This window comes from Phocoena phocoena, chromosome 17, assembly GCF_963924675.1.
Source record: "Phocoena phocoena chromosome 17, mPhoPho1.1, whole genome shotgun sequence".
In the NCBI taxonomy this organism is placed as follows: domain Eukaryota; kingdom Metazoa; phylum Chordata; class Mammalia; order Artiodactyla; family Phocoenidae; genus Phocoena; species Phocoena phocoena.
In genome coordinates, this window is record NC_089235.1 from 29,878,655 (window position 1) to 29,898,825 (window position 20,171).

Consider the following 20,171-nt stretch of genomic DNA (forward strand, 5'->3'; position numbering starts at 1 on the left):
GCAATGGAACTCATCCAATCAGAGCAGCACAAAGGAAAAAAAAAAGAAGAAGAGTGAAGATAGCTTAAGGGACTTAAGGAACAACATCAAACAAACCAATATATGTATTATAGATGTCCCAGAAGGAGAAGAGAAAGGGGTAGAAAACTTATTTGAAGAAACAGTGGCTGAAAACTTCCCTAATCCAGAAAAGAAAACAGACATTCAGATCCAGGAAGCCCAGAGAATTCAAAAAAAGATGAACCCAAAGAGACCCACAACAAGACACATGAAAATTAAAGAGTCACGACAAGAAGGGAACCTTAAAAGCAGCAAGAGAAAAGCAACGTGTTACATACAAGGGATTTCCCTCCCACCCCAAGACTTATCAGCAGATATTTCAGCAGAAACTTTGCAGGCCAGAAGGGAGTTGGGCACAATATATTTAAAGTCCTGAAAGGAAAAACTGCCAACTAAGAACACTCTATCTGGGCTTCCCTGGTGGCGCAGTGGCTGAGAGTCCGCCTGCCGATGCAGGGGACACGGGTTCGTGCCCCGGTCTGGGAAGATCCCACATGCTGCAGAGCGGCTGGGCCCGTAAGCCATGGCTGGAGCCTGTGCTCCACAATGGGAGAGGCCACAACAGTGAGAGGCCCGTGTACCGCAAAAAAAAAAAAAAAAAAAAAAGAACACTCTACCTGGTAAAGTTGTCCTTCAGAATTGAAGGAGAGATTAACAGTTCTCCAGACAAGCAAAACCTAAAGAAGTTTATCATCACTAGAATTGGTCTTATAAGAAACCTTAAAGGGACTTCCTTAATTTGAAATGAAAGGGTGCTGATTAGTAACAGGAAAACATATGAAAGTACAAATCTCACCAGTAAAGGTAAATACATACGAAAATTGGGAAAATCTAATGTTGTAAAGGTGGTGAGTTAATTGACTATAAAGCTAGTAGTAAAAATAATTTGTTAACAGACGCACAAAATAAAAAGAAATAAACTGCAACATCAAAAACATAAAATGTGGGGGAAGGGTAGAAGTAAAAACATACAGCTTTAGAATGCATTCAAATTTAAGTTGCTATCAACTTAAAGTAGACTGTTAAAACTCTAAGATGTTTTATGTAAGCCTCACGATAACCACAAAGCAAAAACCTATAGGACCTGGTGGTACAGTGGTTAAGAATCTGCCTGCCAATGCATGGGACATGGGTTCAAGCCCTGGTCTGGGAAGACCCCACATGCCACAGAGCAACTGAGCCCGTGCGCCACAACTACTGAGCCCGTGTGCCACAACTACTGAAGCCCGCATGCCTAGAGCCCATGCTCTATAACAAGCCACTGCAATAAGAAGCCTGTGTACCACAACAAAGAGTAGCCCGCACTCGCCACAACTAGAGAAAGCCCGTGCACAGCAACAAAGACCCAACACAACCAAAAATAAAGAGAAAATAAATTAATTTTAAAAAACCTATAGGAGATACATCAAAGAGAAAGAGAAAATAAGCATTCCACTTCAGAAAATAAACAAATCACAAAGGAAGAGAGCAAAAGCAGAGGAAAGGAACAAAAGAATTACAAAACAACCAAAAAACAATTAACAAAATGGCAATAGTAAATCCATACCTATCAGTAATTACTTTAAATGTAAATGGACCAAATTCTCCAACCAAAAGACACAGAGTCGTTGAATGGATTAAAAAAAAAAAGAAAGAAAAGACTCAACTACATGCTGCCTACAACGAAAACAATTCAGCTTTAAGGACACACAAAGACTGAAAATGAAGAATGAAGGGATGGTAAAAATATTCCATGCAAATGGAAACCAAAAGGAAGTTGGGGTAGCTGTGTCAGATAAAACAGACATTAAGATAAAGACTGGGGCTTCCCTGGTGGCGCAGTGGTTGAGAATCTGCCTGCGAATGCAGGGGACACGGGTTCGAGCCCTGGTCTGGGAAGATCCCGCATGCCGCGGAGCAACTGGGCCCGTGAGCCACAATTACTGAGCCTGCGCGTCTGGAGCCTGTGCTCCACAGAGAAGAGAGGCAACGATAGTGAGAGGCCCACGCACGGCGATGAAGAGTGGACCCCGCTTGCCACAACTAGAGAAAGCCCTCACACAGAAACGAAGACCCAACACAGCCATAAATAAATTAATTAATTAAAAAAAAAAATTAAAAAACACATTTGTTAAAAAAAAAAAAAGATGTAAAAGTATTTAAAAAAAAAAAAATCACCAACACACAGGAACAAAGCAGCCGGAAAAAAAAAAAAAAAAAGATAAAGACTGTAATAAGAAACAAAGAATGTCATTATATGACGATAAAGGGCTAAATCCAACAAGACGATATAAGGTTTGTAAATATGAATCCAACATAGGAGGACCTAAATATATAAAGCAATTATCAACAGATCTAAACACAGAAATAGGTGGCAATATAATAGTAGTAAGGGACTTCAATACCCCACTTTCATCAATGGATAGATCATCCAGAAAGAAAATCAATAAGGAAACACTGGCCTCAAACAACATGTTTAACCAGATGGACTTAATGGGCATATATAAAACATGCCATCCCAAAGCAACAGAATATACAAGCGTACAGGAAACATTCTCCAGGACAGATCATAATGTTAGGTCAAAAAATAAGTCTTAATAAATTTAAGAAGATTAAAATCATATCACACATTTTTTCTAACCACAATGGTATGAAACTAGAAATCAATTCCAAGAAGAAAATTCACATATATATGAAGATTAAACAACATGCTACTGTACAACCAATGCTTCAAAGAAGAAATGATGAGAAATTTTTTTAAAAAACACCTTGAAAAAACTGAAAATGGCAATACAGCACACCAAAACCTGTAGGATATAGCAAAAGCAGTTCTAAGAGGGAAGTTCATAGTGATAAATGCCTATGTTAACAAACATGAAAGATTTCAATTAAACAACTCACTTTACACCTCATGGAGCTGGGAAAAAAAAAAAAGAAAAACAAACAAAACCCAAAATTAGCAGAAGGAAGGAAATAACTAAAATCAGAGGGGGAACAAATGAAATAGAGACTAAAAAGACAAGAGAAATGATCAATAAAATGAAGACCCGGGTTTGTTTGTTTGTTTTTTTCTTTTAAGGTACACAAAATAGATAAACATTTAGCTAGATTCACCAAGTGATAAAGAGAGGACTCAAATAAATAAAATTATAAATGCAAGAGGAGACAGCACAACCAATACCACAGAAGTACAAAGGACCATAAGAGTCTACTACAAACAATTATACACCGACAAATTGAACAAACTAGAAGAAATGGATAAATTCCGAACATACAACCTATCATGATACAACATATCATGAAGAAATAGAAAATCTGAACAGACCAATTACCAATTGAGGCAATTGAATCAGTAATCAAAAGCCTCCCAACAAAGAATGGCCTAGGACTAGATGGATTCAATGGTGAATTCTATCAAACATTTAAGGAATGAATACCAATGCTTCTCAAACTCTTTCAAAAATAGAAGAGGAAAAACTTCCAAACTCATTTTATGAGGCTAGCATTACCCTAATACCAAAGTCAGAAAAGAACATTACAAGATAAAAAAAAGTACAGGCCAATATCCCTGATGAACATAGATGCAAAAATCTTCAACAGAATTAGCAAATGAAATTCAATAATACATTAAAAGAATCATAAGTCAAAATCAAGTGGGATTTATTTTAGGGATGCAAGGATGGTTTAACATCTGCAAATCAATCTGATTCACCATATTAACAAAATGAATGCCAAAAACCATATGATCATCTCAATAGATGCAGAAAAAGCATTTGTCAAAATTCAGTATCTATTTATGATAAAATTCTGAACAAAGAGGGTATAGAGGGAATGTACCTCAATGTAATAAAGGCCATAAATGACAAACCCATGGCTAACATCACAGTCAATAGTGTAAAGCTGAAAGCTTCTCCTCTAAGATGAGAAACAAGACAAGGATACCCTCTCTTGCCACTTTTATTCAGTATAGTATTGGAAGTCCTAGCCAGAGCAATTAGGCAAGAAAAAAAAAAGGTGTGGGGCATACAAATTGGAAAAGAAGTAAAATTATCAGTACATGCAGATGACATGACGGCATACACAGAAAACCCTAAAGACTCCACAAAAAAAACTGTTAGAAATAATATACGAATTAAGTAAAGTTGCAGCATATAAAATCAACATACAAAAAATGTTTTTATATACTAATAACAAACTATTAAAAATAGAAGTTGAGAAAATAATCCCATTTACAGTTACGCCAAAAAGAATAAAACACCTAGGAATAAATTTAACCAAGGAGGTGAAAGACCTGTACACTGAAAACTATAAGACACTGATGAAAGAAATTGAAGAGGACATAATGGAAAGATATTCCATGCTCATGGTTTAGAGGAATTAATATTGTTAAAAGGTCCATACTACCCAAAGCAATCTTTAGGTTCAGTACAATCCTTATAAAAATTCCAATGGTGTTTTCCACAGAAATAGAACAATCCTAAGGTTTTTATGGAATTACAAAAGACCCCAAATAGCCAAAGCAATCCTGAGAAAAAAAGAGCAAAGCTGGAGGCATCATGTTCCCTGATTTCAAACTAAATTATAAACCTATAGTGATCAAAACAGTATGGTATTCACATAAAAAACAGACACATAGATCAATGAAACAGAGTAGAGAGCCCAGAAATAACCCCACGCCTATGTTGTCAGTAATTATTGACAAAGGAGTCAAGAATATATAATGGGGGAAGAACAGTCTTTTTGGTGTTGGGAAAACTGGACAGCCACATGCAAAAGAATGAAACTGGACCACTACCTTATACTCCATACACAAAAATTAACTCAAAATGGATTAAAGACTTCATTGTAAGACCTGAAACCATAAAACTCCTAGAAGGAAACATAGGGGTAAGCTCCACGACACTGGTCTTGGCAATGACTTTGAATTTGACACCAAAAACAAAGACAACAAAAGCAAAAACAAACAAGTGGGACTTCATCAAACTGAAATGTTTCTGCACAGCAAAGGAAACAATGAACAAAATGAAAAGGCACCCTACCAAAAGGGAAAAAATATTTGCAAATCATATATCTGATAAGGGGTTAGTATCTAAAATATATTAAGAACTCATACAACTCAACAGCAAAAAAACAAACATCTAATTAAAAAAATGGGTAGAGGATCTGAAGAAACATTTTTCCAAAGAAGACATACAGAGAGCCAAGAGGTACATGAAAAGGTACTCAACATCACTAATCACCAGGGAAATGCAAATCAGAACCATAATGAAATCTCACCTCACACCTGTTAGAATGGCCATTATCAAAAAGACAAGATATAACCAGTGCTGGAGAGGATTTGAGAAAAGGGCACTCTGTGCGCCATTGTTGGGAATGTAAATTGGTGCAGCCACTATGGAAAACAGTATGGTGGTTCTTCCAAAAATTGAAAATAGAACATCAATATGATCCACTGATTCCACTTCTGGGTATTTATCCAAAGGAAACAAAAACACTAACTTGAAAAATTATATGCACCCCATGTTGCACTGCAATATTATTTACAATGGCCAAGACATGAAAGCAACCTAAGTGTCCATCAATGAATGAACAACAACAAAATGATACACACACAAAATGGAATATTATTCAACCATTGGAAAAAAAAGAAATCTTGCCATTTGCAACAACATGGACCTTGAGGGCATTAGGCTAAGTGAAATAAATGAGAGAGAAAAAGACAAATACAGTATGATCTAACTTATATGTGGAATCTAAAAAAAAAATCCAAACTCATATACAAGAGCTTGGTGGTTGCCAGAGGCAAGGGAAGAGGGGCTGGGGGTGTGTGGAAGAGGTAGGTGAAATGGGTGAAGGTGGACAAACTTCCAGTTATAAAATAAATACATCTTGAGGATATAATGTACAGCACGGTGACTATAATTAATAATACTGTATTGTATATGTGAAAGTTGCTGAGAGAAGAAATCTTAAAAGTTCTCATCACCAGAAAAAAATTGTAACTATGTGTGGAGATTGATATTAACTAGCCTTATTGTGGTGATCATTTCACAATATATACAAATACAAATACTGAATCATCATGTTGTACACCTGAAACTAATACATGTCAATTATCTCTCAATTTAAAAATAAATAAAATAAAATGGCCCTCAATGAGCCCTGCTTTCTACTATTCACTCCCTTGTGCAATCCCCTCCCCTTAAATGTAGACTGAACTTACTGACTCCCTTGTAAGAAACAGAATATGCAGAAGTGAAAAGATGTTACTTCTAAGATTAGGTTATAAAAAGACTGTGGCTTCCATCTTTGATACTCACTCTCTCATGTGTTCCTTCTGAATGCATGCCTGCCATGGGGGAATCTAGCTACTGTGTCTTGAGGCAGCCCTGAGAAGAAGCCCTCCTGGTGAGTAACAGAGGCCTGCCTACAGGCACATGATGAGCTTGGAAGCAGAATTTTCCCTTTACCCTCAAGTTGAGCCTTGGCAGGAGCCCTTAGCAACTGACCAGGCTGATTCAACCTTATGAGAGATCTTCAGCTAGAGGCACCCAGATAAATCTCATGTGGATTCCTAATCAACAGAAACCATGAGATAATAAACGTTTGTTGCTTTAAGACATTTTGCTTTGTGATAATTTATTATCAATAATAGATAACTAATAAACTGGTACTTGCCTAACTTTTCAGCCTTGGTTTATTTCAGTTTACTCTTCCACTCCAGGCTTCAGTCATACTTTCAGTTCCCCAAAAATGCCACCTTTTCTTACCTCAAAGCCTCATGCTACTCTCTCTACAGGCATATTCCTTTGTCCTCATCTTCCCTTTATCAAGTCTTCATATCACATCTCTAACCGCTTACACACTTTCCCTTTTCCCTTTAAGATCAGATTAGGTGTAATTTTGCTTCCCTTTTCCTAACACTTAGCATTCATTACATTTACTCAATAACTACCTTTCCTTCTGTCAGATCAGTGACAAAAGGGTTGTTTCTCACGTTCAACATACCCCCAGAGCTTAGAATAGTCTTGCTCATAGTAAGCACTCAGTACAAATTCGCTGAAAAATAAACGTTCAGAAATGAGTGTTTTGTAGTGTAGATTACAAATTGAAAAAGACAGAAAAATGAAGTCTGAGCTACTCAAAAGTAGCCCCCAATCTCTGCAAACCCCTGGGGAATAAATACCTCAAACTCAACTTATTGACATCAAGCAGGGAGGAAGGTCTAGGAAAAAGAAAAACAGAAATGATAAGGCAATGAAAACACATGAAAAATTGGAAATCTGGTAATAATAAATAGCTCCACCTCCCTAAAAATTCAATATACTTAGAGGGAGGAAAGAATTTTCATTATTGCCTTTGGCTTAGAGCAGAGTTTTATTACCTACATGTCTCTCTAGTATCTCGTTACTGTGATTTTTTTCTGTCCTTTTCTATCTTGCTTCTCTAGTTTTCAGTTTTTTAGCACAATGGCCATATGCAGCTCATGTGCTCTGTAGATACTCGGAGTATCTGGAGATACATCTTTCTAGCTGTGTGACTTGGATACATTATTTAAGCTTATTTCAGTTTCCTCTTCTAAAAAAATGGATAAAATAACAGTTCTTATCTCATAGGGTGCATGGACACATTTCAGTACACAATTAAACCAGGTAATGCTTAACACAATGCCTGGTTATAGTAAGCCTTCAATAAATTTTATTATTATCTAATAATAGTGGATCATTCCACTAAAATGAAATTTTTAACTCACCAAAGCTCTAATTTGGAAACTTGAGGCTAGTTTCATACTTAGTACTCCTCCCATTCCTCTGCTCATATCATCTAACATCAACCCATCTGGCTATAAGCTCTTCCAAGGAAAGGGATCAAGCCTTACTGTCTTTCAACCCTCCCCCACCCCACAACTCTGAACACATAGCAGGCAGTCAAAAATGTATATTTAAAATAATTTAAAATAATGAAGCACCTAGTTCAAATGATATATATCCAATGCACACCCTCACCCTTCAATCCCCTTTCAGAGATAAACCTAGGCCAATCAGTCTAACAGAAATGTGAAAATTGGGATGACAAGCTAACATCCCAACATCCTTTCTTAACGTTATGCAGATGAAACAAGAAACCCAAAAATAATTTTTAAACCTAAATAGTGCATAAATCTCTGGTTCTGAGCCGTAGGAATTTTCAAGATCACACCGCAAACTTCCCAAAGTCCTGTAGACTGACAGTCTCAGGTGCTATTACCGTACCTGGCCGTCACCGAAAGTTAAAATTATCTCACAGAGGTCAAGGTCTTTTTCCCCCCTACAGTTCTCCTTGCGTTTACACAGGAAAGACAGGCATAAGGCAGATTCTCCGGAGTGATGGGAGGGGCTGGGGGGGACTCACTCTTCCTCCGACCCCAGTTTTCAGAGAGGAACTGGGCTTGCGAAAGGGAGAGGACCTGTCCTTCGCGGTCACCGGGAGAGCTCCAGGCACACCAGGCCCCGAACTCCTTCCTCAGTTCACCACATACCCTAAGGTGACACGGGGCCACCGAGCCTGAAGAAGGAAGGGGCCGCCGGAGCCCAGCCGGTAGGGGAGGAAAGCGGGAGCCAGGACGGCGAGGGTACCTCAGCGCCGCGGAGTCGCCAAAGAACGCACTGCTCCCTGCTGCCAGCAGCACCCGTCGGGAACCGAGGTCCCGGGGCAGCGCTACGTCCTAAAGGAAGAGAGCGCCAGAGTCGCAAGGCTAGCGCCATGATCCGCAGCTCGCAGGCCTGACCCCTCACCCCTTTGGCTTCTACGAAGCGGGGCAGAGCGAAAGGCGCCACAGTCCCTCCACAGAGAGCAGCGTCGGCCGGCTTTCGGCCCCGATCCTCTTCCTCTCCGCAGCTTCCGGTCCACGGTTTCTGGGGGCGGGAAATACCTCGATTGGGCGGGACTTAGTGGCCTTGCTGCGCCTGCGCCGAGTGGACTGGGGCAGGGAGATAACGCCCTTCGGGCTGCTGGCTTTTGGCCGTCCTGGGGGTCTGTTTTGGCTTTGACTAAAGGATAGATCACCAGAACAGACTTGAAAGCTCTGAAACAGACCCAAGGATTTCCGTATGCAAGTAAATAATGATTTGTTATTTATAATTCTCTGCTGCCTTCAAAGGTGGGGAGACTCCTGGTACTGGAGGGTCCTTTTAGGAAATAAACGCTTGTTAGAATTAAACTGTTCTACATAAAGAAGGGAATGGAAGAGATTGAGAGACTGGAGGGGGAGTTTCTCGGGGAGAAGGGAAAAGCCAGAGACGGGCAAAGAATGACCAGCCCACAGTGATCCAACAAGAAAGACTAGGGAGAGGAGGCCTCTTGACAGAAGGTTGATGACGTTGTATGCTTTGGGATGTGTCGTATAAAACCCCTGGCTTCCCCTCAGAATATTCAGTAAGGTCGGTATTGCTTTTTCACTGGACTGGAATTCTTTTGGAGAGGATGAAGAGGTTTTGAAGCCTACTTCAGATTTGATGTGGGAGAAAACACAAGCTGCAAACCTACTATATGGATTATATGAAATTTTTTTATGGGCAATAAGGGAAGATAGTTAAAGTTTTTTAAAAAATAGTTTACATTTATGTAGTACTTTCAATACTATGTAGTGAATTAACAAACACTTTTATTTCATTTGATCTTCCCAACGACCTTGTGAAGTAAGTGGTATCCCAAGTTAATAAACAAGTGAACTATAGCTCAAAGAGATTTATTCACCAAGGTTACCTAGCTGGTAGGTTTTGGTAGAAGACTAGAATCCATGTCTTCTAACAATAAGTCCAATGCTTCTTCTATTGATTGCTCCTTCCACCACTTCCCGTTAAATCAACCATATTTCTTTAGGATTACATCAGTGATATCCCTATTTTCTTTATTTTTAACATATATTTTAAAAGATATATAGATCCTCTTCCAAACTTTCTTTTTTTTACATATTTCTACTGGTAGTTTTCTCAGTATTGCTAAATATTATGTTTATACCACTGAATGCCATCATAATCCTGAGATTGAGTTTCTAATATTTCAGCCAGAGTAAAATTTTAATTAAAATTTTCATTTTGAAAAAAAATTTAGATCCTTAGGAAAGTTGTAGGAAATCCCATATATTCTTCACCTAGATTCATCCATTGTTAACATATTGCCACATTTTCTTTATCTTTCTTTACATATAATATGCATATTCTATTCCTATTATCATTTTCTGTTGTTGAACCTTTTTAGAATAGATTACAGATATCATGACTCTTCCTACCCAGAAACAAAGATGTTCTCTTATTTAGTCCCAGTACAGTTACCAAATTCAGGAAATTGAAATTGATAGAATACTATTATTTAATATACAAGTTTTGCTTATTGTCCCAATGCTGTCCTTTATAACAACCATTTTTTCCCCAACTCGTTTCAAATCCTGATTATGTGTTGCATTTAATTGTCCTGTTTCTTTAGTCTCTTTAAGTCTGTAGTATTTCTCTCTTGGCTCCAGGCACAGTATCTTTTCTTGCCTCCCATGAGCCTCAGACTTCCCTATGTGATATTGTTTCTTTCAGGATTCCTTCCCATTTCACTACCTTAGCACTCTCCCCCTTCCCCCTACCCCACTCCACTATTCCTGACCCAGCTAATTCCTATTCACCTTTCAGCTCTCAGTCCAAACGTTACTTCCTCAGAGAAATTTTTCTTGATTCCCCGTAATATATTTTCATTTTCTTTATAGCTCTAAGCACATTTTATAATTTCATTTTTATATTTGTGATTATTTGTCAATCGAGTATATTTTAGAGGTAGAGTTGATAAGAATTAGTAATGTGTGCCTTCACTGTACTATAAACTCAATGACATGTCTGCTTTTGCCTATAACAGGGCCTGGCACAATTTCTTCATTCACTAATGAAATATATTTTGCTTATCTATAATATGCCTGGTATTCTTCTAGATGTGAATTCCTAGCGGAGCATATATTCCACTTGGGGAAAGATAGTAAGCAAGGTAAATGATATAATAAATCATAAAAGATATAATAAATGATGATAAATGTTGAAAAAGGAGATAAAGCAGAAAGGGGTATAGAGTGTATTTCTGCATAGGCATTACAGTTTTAAATAGGGTGGTGGCCACAGAAGAACTCACTAAGGGGGAAGAGGGAATGAGCCATGAAAATATCTGGGGGCAGAGCATATTATGGCAAGTGAAATGAAAGTGCAAAGGCAAGTGGCATTTCCTCTGAACATAAGTCCGCTCTAGATTGAGTGAGCAAGAAGGAGACTCTTAAGGTCTTGAGTGACCTTAAGAGATAAGGTCAGAGAGGAGATGGGGACCAAGTAATGCAGGACCTTGTAGGCAATTGTAAGGACTTTGGTTTTCGTTCTTTGTATGATCATGTGGGACACAGTCTAATTTACATTTTAATTAGATCCTTATGACTGTTTTGTAAATAGACTGAAGGGGAGCAGGAAGGGAAGCAGTTACTGGGTATTACAGAAATGTAGAAAGAAATAGAGGTGACTCAGGCTAGGCTGGAAAATAGGAGTAGTCAGAATCCAGGTGTATTTTGAAGGTAGAGTTGACAGGATTAGCCAACACAGTGGACCAGTTAGGGTGGGGTATGAGTGAGGCAAAGATGTCTCCAAGTGTTTTGGCCCAAACAACTGGAAGAAGCTTTGCCATTACTTGAGATAAAGAGGACTGTGGGAGATACGGATTTGGGAAGGAAGATCAGGAGGGTTTACTTGTACATTGAAATTTGAAATGATTATTAGGCATCTGTGGTAGCCAGCCTTCAAGATGGCCCCCAGTGGTTCTTACCTCCTGGATTTACTCCTTTGTGGGATTCCCTCTGACATTAGATGTAGGCTTGTCTACTTGACCAGTAGAATACTGCAAATGTGATGGTATATGACTTCTGAGGCTAAATCATAAAACTCACGAAGCTTCTCCCTTGATCTCTCAGACTGTTTGCCTTGGGGGAAGCCAGAGGCCATGCCATTAGGGTACTCAAGCAGCTCTAGTAAGAGGTACACGTTGGAGAGGGAACCGAGGTCTCCCACCAACAAAGAGCACTACTGTTAACATGTGAGTAAGCCACCTTGGAAGTAGATCCTCCAGCCCCATAAGATGACTGCAACTCTGCATAATACCTGATTGCAACTCTTATGAGAGATGATAAGCCAGAACCCAGCTAAGCCACTCTGAAATTCCTGAAACAAAGAAGCTGTATATAATAAATGACTACTTAGTTGTAAGTCCCTAAGTTTGGTATAATCTGTTATGGAACAGTAGATAACTAATACAACTCACAAGTAGGGAGTTGGAATCTAGAATTTCAGGATTTGGAAATTTGGGAGCCTTCAGAATATAGATGGATTTCAAAGCTGTAAGGCTAGATGAGGTAACTAAAGGTGTGGATGAAGACAGAAAAAAGAAAAGTCAAGAACTAAACCCTGGGGTACTCCAGTGTAAGAACTGGGAATATGAGGATCAAAAAGCAAAGGAGATAAAAAGGAAGAACCAGTGAGGTAGAAGAACGCCAAGAGACTATTTTGTGAATATCTCATTCATTTTAGCATCCCTTTAAATCTCCACCAGGTGTTAAGTCCCATGCCTATTTGTTCTTTGTTTCTAGAACCTTATTATGCCTGATACATAGTATGCATTCAGTATGTGTTGAATAAATGGGCGAATGAATAAGTACAAAAGTAGAATGGAATTTAGACTATAGTTTGAGGAAAATGAATAAGTACATTGAATAGCTATGGCACTGTCTATTTAATTGAGAGATTGCTTATTGGGTACTAAAAGTACAAAACCATTTCATTGACTCTACTCCCTATTTTAGTGGAGACAAAGGTGATGAAAATTGGGTATTGATACTATGTATTCTGGAAATTTTGAAACTTGTAACTAAATTAGTGGTACCTGAGGACCTTCACTTTAATGTAAAAACAGAATCAAAATAAAACAAAAGGTTATTTTTACCAACCATTAGTAAAAACAAAATAAAACACTTCTCTTTCCTCCCTACTATGTTCCAACCACAAAGGCCTTGTTTCTGTTCCTGCAGTTTGCTAAGTCTATTCCTGCCTTTGTCCCTGCTATCATTCCTCTGCCTTCAGATCTTTGCAGGACTGGGTCTTTCTTATTTTTCAGTTCTCACATAAAATATCACCACCTTTTTTTTTTTTTTTTTTTGCGGTACCCGGGCCTCTCACTCTTGTGGCCTCTACCGTTGCGGAGCACAGGCTCTGGACGCGCAGCCTCAGCTGCCATGGCTCACGGGCCCAGCCGCTCCACGGCATGTGGGATCTTCCCAGACCGGGGCACGAAACCGTGTCCCCTGCATCGGCAGGCGGACTCTCAACCACTGCGCCACTAGGGAAGGCTAAAATATCACCACCTTTGAGAGACCTGCCCTGTCTGAAAAGTTTCTTATTATCCCCAAGTCCCTTTCTGTCACCTTACCCTGTATTACTTTCCTCATGGTACTGTGAACAATAATCAATATCAAGGTTGCAATGAACAAAGAGCTTTATTTGGGGGTCTTAGTAATTGCAATTTGGGAGATACAGACTTGAGTAAAACCGGAAGAGTGTTTCTGGAAAGAGAAAGAGACAGGGGCTTATAAAGGTAGAAACTACGAGGTGGTTAAAGTTGTCTGGCAAGAATTATGGTTGATTCTGATGCAGAAAAGAAGATACTTGTTCTTAATGGATAGGCTATCACAAGGGTCTAATAAGTATCTTGATTTTCATGAACATTGGGCAGATGTTCTGGATGTGCCTATTAAGATTCCACCTGAGCTGAGATGTACATGAGTCACACTTCCTCAGTGGACTCCTGGCTCCATTTTAGAAAGCTCTTTTAGCAATACTGACTCCATTTTGATTTTCCTTTCACAGTACTTATGGCTATCTGAAATCATTTTGCTTCTTTTTAATAACTTATTATTTGTTCTCCCTCTAGGGTAGAAGCTTCTGTCTGTCACTGTCTTTATCACAAGTCTCTATAGAACAATGTTTATAGAACAATGTTTGGCACATAACAGGCACCCAGGAGGTGTTGAATAAAGGAATGAATCTTCACTTGCACTGATACGATTACTTAAAAGTGTTTACTTTGCATTTTTTTGGATTAAAAGTTTGGCTTAGAAAAGTCTATATTTCTTCTTTGGTTCATTTTTCCATTTCTTCTGTAATTAAAAAAGTTATCTTTTGCCCATTTTTAAGGGCAATTATACTTAAGATACTAACCCTTGTTTTTGAATGTCAGGTTTGTGGCAAATATTTTTTCCCATGTGTTTGCCTGTTGATTTTGTCCCTGTTTTTTGGGACAGAAATTCAAACTTCAAGCAGTCAGATGGAGCAATATTTTCTGTAGTAGTTTAATCTCAAGCAGCATCAAGTCGCAGTCAAGTGGGGCACTTAGAGGTTACTCTGAATCTGGGCAAATAGGCTAATTACTTAGCTATCAAATCTCCAGTTAGTCATATTTTACTCACTTGTGAAATGGGGATAATGGTACTAATCCGTTACAAAATCGTGAGGATTAAATGAAATTAAGAATATCAAATGACTCCGATAGTTGCACACTGAAAGCGCTCTAGATAAGAATGGTTAGTAGTTAGCATTTCACTACTTTCATGCTGAAGCTGGTTCTTTCCTGGTTCAGCTTGTGGTATAAATTTTCTCAAATATAACTTCTTTTATTTTCAGGAACTTATTTTGGTGCACCAAATAACTTACTTAAACGCCTTAAGTAAACTTGGAGTTTTCGGTAAGCGAGCGATCTACTACCCCTGAAGCATCAACCTACAGGAACAGATCAGTGTCTACGAGCTCTGGGCAGGCAGTGGCCGGGATGGGCGGAGCCGGCCTCAGCCCTGCCCCGCCCCTCCCCTCAGCCGGATCCACCCCAGGTTTCCGTGAATCCCAGGCGGCCGGGAGGTTCCGCGGTGTGTGCCTGCCTGGTCTCTACCTTGGAGCGACTTCTACACCTTAGACGGAGAAGTGAGTGCGGACTTCTTTCTGTTTCGGTCCCGGAGTGGCGGGCCACCCGCAACCCACCGATCCCCTGGGGCAGGAGAAGAGTCCGGGTCGGGAGAATCGGGCCCGCAGGCTCCGCGCGACTCGGCCCGCACTGACCTCGCGCTGTAAGTGCATCCTGGGCTACGCGCGGCCAGGGATAGGCCGGGGCGCGCGGGGCCTCTGGATCCGCTGGACCCGAGATCGGCGGCCTGCCGAGACCCGGGGTTGCCCCGCGCCTCCCGGTGTAGCCAGAGTTCCGGGCTCAGCTCCGGGCCGCGAGACGCCTCTTGGACCTGGTGCTAGTGCACCTGGGCGGGCGGTGCCCGGGATCCTCCAGGCGGGGAGTCAGGCCTGCGGCCCAGGGAAGGGAGACACGCCCAGAAATTGCCGCAGCTCCTAGCTCGGAGAGGTAACTGGGTCACGCGTCCCTCTCTGCCTTAGCGAATACCCAGAGGAATGGGGTGGGCCTCAGAGTAGGCGATGGTTTCAGGGGAAGCTGCTAGGTAGGTGGGGTGGGCAAAGGTGATTCTTGATTTTGGTGTAAAGCAGGAGGTTGCGAGATGGCGTAACCTAGCGGCTCCAGTTCAGGCTCCAGCTACGAATTTCTTCTGTTTGGGGCTCACCGCAACCAGGGGCGTGGAGGAAGTGCGGTTACATTAGTTTTGCAGTGCCGGAACCTCTGGGAGACCGAGCAAGCCTACCACTGACGTTGTGCTTGATGATGATCCACAATTTTTGCTTATCCTTGGTGTTATCTTTTCGTGGCTGCCTCTATAACTGATAATCAAATAGAAGGAAGGGCGGGATTGGACGCAGTGAGTATTGATTACAGTATCCCACAAGCACTGCCCGACAACTTTTATATGTTAGCTCATTTAGTGCTCACAGCCGCCAACTTAAGTGGTATTGCTATTCCATTTCATACTCGAGGAAACTCAGATTGAATAATTTACCAAACTGCACAAATGGTAAGTGGTAGCATTAGAGTTGAAATTAACATCTGTATGATTTCTGAGCACAGGCTTTATGGCTTAATGTAAAGAACATTATTACTCTTTGGGATAAGATGGATACCTAGGTATGAGATCTATACGTTGAGATTTGTTAGCTGTATGACCTTGGGCAGGTTACTTAATCTTTTAGGGCCTGTTTCTGCATTTGTAAAATGGAGATAAAATACCTCCTATGTCATAGGGTTGTTATAAAGATTAAAAAAGATCATTTTTGGACTACACTTAGCAAAGTGTCAGGCACATAGTGGTAAGCTATATATAGCTACATATATCCTGCTGTTGTCATTAATTGAGGACAGCAAACTCCAGCTCTTAGTGCTGCCAGCTAGAGCCAAACACAATTTGTGTGGGCCTAGAGCATAGGTAGAGGGAGGCAGAAAAGGATGAGAAAAGAATGGAGAACTGAGAACAGATGACATGTATGATGGCAATTATAGGCACATCAATAGATTAATCTATGGTACCCAGGGCCACTCTTTTGCCTTTGTGAGAATTTTTAATAAGGCAGTTCCTTTTAGCTGATGAATTGGAGAAATGCATCCCACTCTGGGCTGAAAACATTCTGAGAGGTAGGTGTCTGGGACTGGACCATGCTGAGGCTCTCTGCCTCTGAGGGGGAGCTGCATTTCAGCACTGCACAGCATTCAGCACAGTGCCTGGCATAACCCCACAGTCAAGTGTGCAGTTCTCTTTCAGGATTTCTTCTCTCAGATTGAGCCCCTAAGAAAGGAGAAGGACAGGAGATTTCAGGACGGGGGAAACAAAATGGTTTTTTGCCTTTTAAGGGTTGCTTAATGACTGAACACCTCTCCTAATTTTACCTATAGCTGTGAACACTTTATAGACAATGGTCTTCATTTCCACATAAATTTAAGGCAATCTAAGTATTACATATTTTTATATACTCTTTACAGTGGTATCACTCTTGCCCTGAATATTTCCTTTGTAGCCTTGGTTCAGATACCCAATTCATACTGTACCCTAACTCCTGTCAATTTTTGGTATAGCTTTAGACATAGTGTTCCTTGCCCTCTTTCTTTCTTGGTGATTGCTGTGCTTTTTTCTTACTATTAGAGTTTTCTTTTCTCTTTCTTTTTCAAAACTTTCTTTAGCCAGTGATGTATTATGTTAGAAAGTATGCCTGTCAGCAAAACCAAGAGAGTTAGTGTAGGATGTGAAATATGATTAAATAACATTTGACCTTCAAGGGTTTGTGACTAGCCACCACTGCTCATCAAAAGCATGATCTTTTAGGTGGATCTTTTAGCAGGGATAAATACTACTTTCATTGGTGGCACTCAACAAGTTTGAAGAGTCCAAACTTGGCCATTCCTTTAATGTACCCATTATTACCTACAGGCCAGCTTCCTTCCCACCAATATTTTCCCTTTCTGTTCTTACTTACCTTATAAGGATTGCTAATCGGGTTAAAGTCCAAACAATTAGGTAGAATACTTGGTAGAAGATTTATTAAAAGACTGGCTAGAAGGAGGTTTAAATTAGCACCTAAAAGTAAAGTATCATAGATTTTATTTGACTACATTATTTAAGTTTCTAATATGATGATCGAAGGCAGACATTATGTATATGTTTTATTTATTTATTCAATTGAAGTATTACAATATGATGAAGTGCTACTAAATTGAAGTACTACAATACTATGTTAGTTCTAGGTGCAACAGTGATTTGATATTTTTATACTTTACAGAATGATCACCACTCTACTTTTTGATAAGATTATGATAACTACATTTAAGCCAGTTATGCTGGTTTAAATATATTTGAGGAAGCTGTGGGGGCAGGGTATTGGGATTCTTTTGGAGAGACTGTTTATTCTTTTAATATATAACAGCTTATGAGTATGCAATCATAATTTTTAAAAACATTAAAATAGTCAATGTAATAGTCAAATTTACCAATATAAATTAGATGGATAGCATACTAACACTGTTTCTCCATGAAAAATGTGACATACTGCCTATTAATCTTGGCAAATAATTTTGAAATATCCTCTTACCAAGTGGATGTATTATGTCTGGTTCCTGTGAAAATTACCAAAGCAGCAGTGTGGTTGCAATATGCATTGTCATCAGGCTACTTGAATACTCTGAGCATTTAGTTTACCATGCCTCTAGACCCTAAGGTGATAGTAGATGTTAAAATAGATATCTGCAACTGTAAGGAGAAATTTATCTACTCCCTCTCCCCGCTTTCTTGGTATTTGGCTTACTTTATAAAAATACACAACTTAAATACATATGACACTCTCTATATTAGACAAACAACTGTTAGATTTAATATTTTCAGTTATTTCAACTGAAAGCAAATATGTAAATTACATCTTAAGAGCAAAGGGTTTCTTTAGAGATTCTGCGTTCCTGGTCCACAGGAAGAACACCCCTTGAGCGATCCATGCAGGAAGCTCACCCAAACCTCCAACTTTCCAACAGGTCGTTTCACTATCAGGGCCTTTATCGCATGGCTTCATAATGCACTGCTTGTTAGACACAATCTAACTTATCCACACCCCAAGTTTAAGCTTTTGTCTTCCCTAGAAACACTTAATGGAAAAACCAATGTACAATCTGCTTAGGGGTCAGAATTTTTTAAAAAGAAGGGAAAATTTTAAAAAGTATTTTTCAATGGTATTGTCAAAATAAGTCGATAAAATACTAAAATGACACTCCACCTTCAATACTTCTTGCTCCCCTTCTGTGCTTTGTTTTTCTCTTTAGCCCTTACCATCACGTATCATACTATATATCTCCCTACAGTGTAACCACATGAGGGCAGGGATATTTGTCTGTTTTGTTCATTGTTGACTCCTAATCCCTTAGAACAGTGTCTGACACACAGGCATTCTGTAAGTATTTGTTGAATGAGTGTTGAGTGAATGAATAGTACTGTTAAACTGTTCATGATTGGGAAATATAAAGCGATTTGCCAGAAAGATAAAAACAGCTGGAATGTGTATGCTAAGCAACCATAAAATGAATATTCTTGAAATCAGGAAGTATATAAACATCTCAACAATTCTTTCTCAAAATACACACTTTTAAACCCTGAGGACAAACCAAGCTTTTAAACTCTGTAATTGTTGCAGTTTTAAGTGGAAAGAATTTTCATGTCATTGTTCACCATGAACTAGAGAGGAGCATGTAGTATTAAAATGTGAAATGCCTGTCTTGCCCAATTAGATAGTACATGTGCCCAGCTGAGAAGAGGAGGGAGCCAAGTTTTAGAAAGCATTCTTTCAGAGTTGGGCATAGTTGGATAATAAGGATAGGTGAGACGTTCTGATTTCTGGTCCAACATCTGGGAGATTACAGAAGGTGGGAAGTTCTTAAAATGCCCTGAGGGGAATGAGAACCCCAAGGGAATTCAATCTGAGCAGGTTGCTGTGCCTTAATATAATGTCTAACTGCCTGCTGCACAGCTGGCCAGCAGATTTACTGAGTCTTATTGTAACTTAACAAAATTTTCAATTGAGCATCCTGGAATTTTCTCCTAGGGGATGCAGCTCTGATTTTTATCAAGGCAGTTTTTGGTAAAAGATGATTCACTTAAGTAGGTGAGGTATGTACTGTGTAGCTAACTCTGCCAAGATGCATGTTTCGTAAGGTGAGGCAATACTGAGATATTGTCACTTTTTTTGCACAGGCTCCGGATGCGCAGGCTCAGCAGCCACGGCCCACGGGCCCAGCCGCTCCGCGGCATGTGAGATCCCCCCGGACCGGGGCACGAACCCGTGTCCCCTGCACCGGCAGTCCAACTCTCAACCACTGTGCCACCAGGGAAGCCCACTGCTTTTAACTTTTATTAACACATCACTCAGTGCACCTATGATGAACTGTTCATTTGATACGCTTGAAAATATAATCAGTTACATTTCTAAAATGTATATACAGCAGCCAAGGGATTAGTAAAGCAGTATAACCTGAAACACATGTTAAGTAAATTCTGTAGCCTGCTATGAATCATAGAACAGGTGAGATTTCATAGAGAAATCAAGGAAGGGGCCTTAGTTGATTGCTTACTTTGTAGCAATGAGGACAGGGTAGAACTGCACTTACTCCTTGTGTTC

General features: G+C 39.7%; 1 protein-coding gene across 4 annotated transcripts in view; it reads right to left on the bottom strand.

Moving 5' to 3' along the window:
• The window catches only part of RMDN1 (regulator of microtubule dynamics 1), a 36,984-nt gene extending 28,121 nt beyond the window's left edge, over positions 1–8,863 (bottom strand). For 3 of the 4 annotated variants that reach the window (XM_065895243.1, XM_065895242.1, XM_065895241.1), the window contains exon 1: positions 8,655–8,783. In XM_065895243.1, coding sequence (XP_065751315.1) covers positions 8,655–8,783 — 129 coding nt within the window. Of the gene's footprint in view, positions 1–8,654 lie in introns of all 4 variants that reach the window. The other variant, XM_065895240.1, reaches the window with a different exon arrangement.
• Between the last annotated feature and the right edge of the window lie 11,308 nt (positions 8,864–20,171).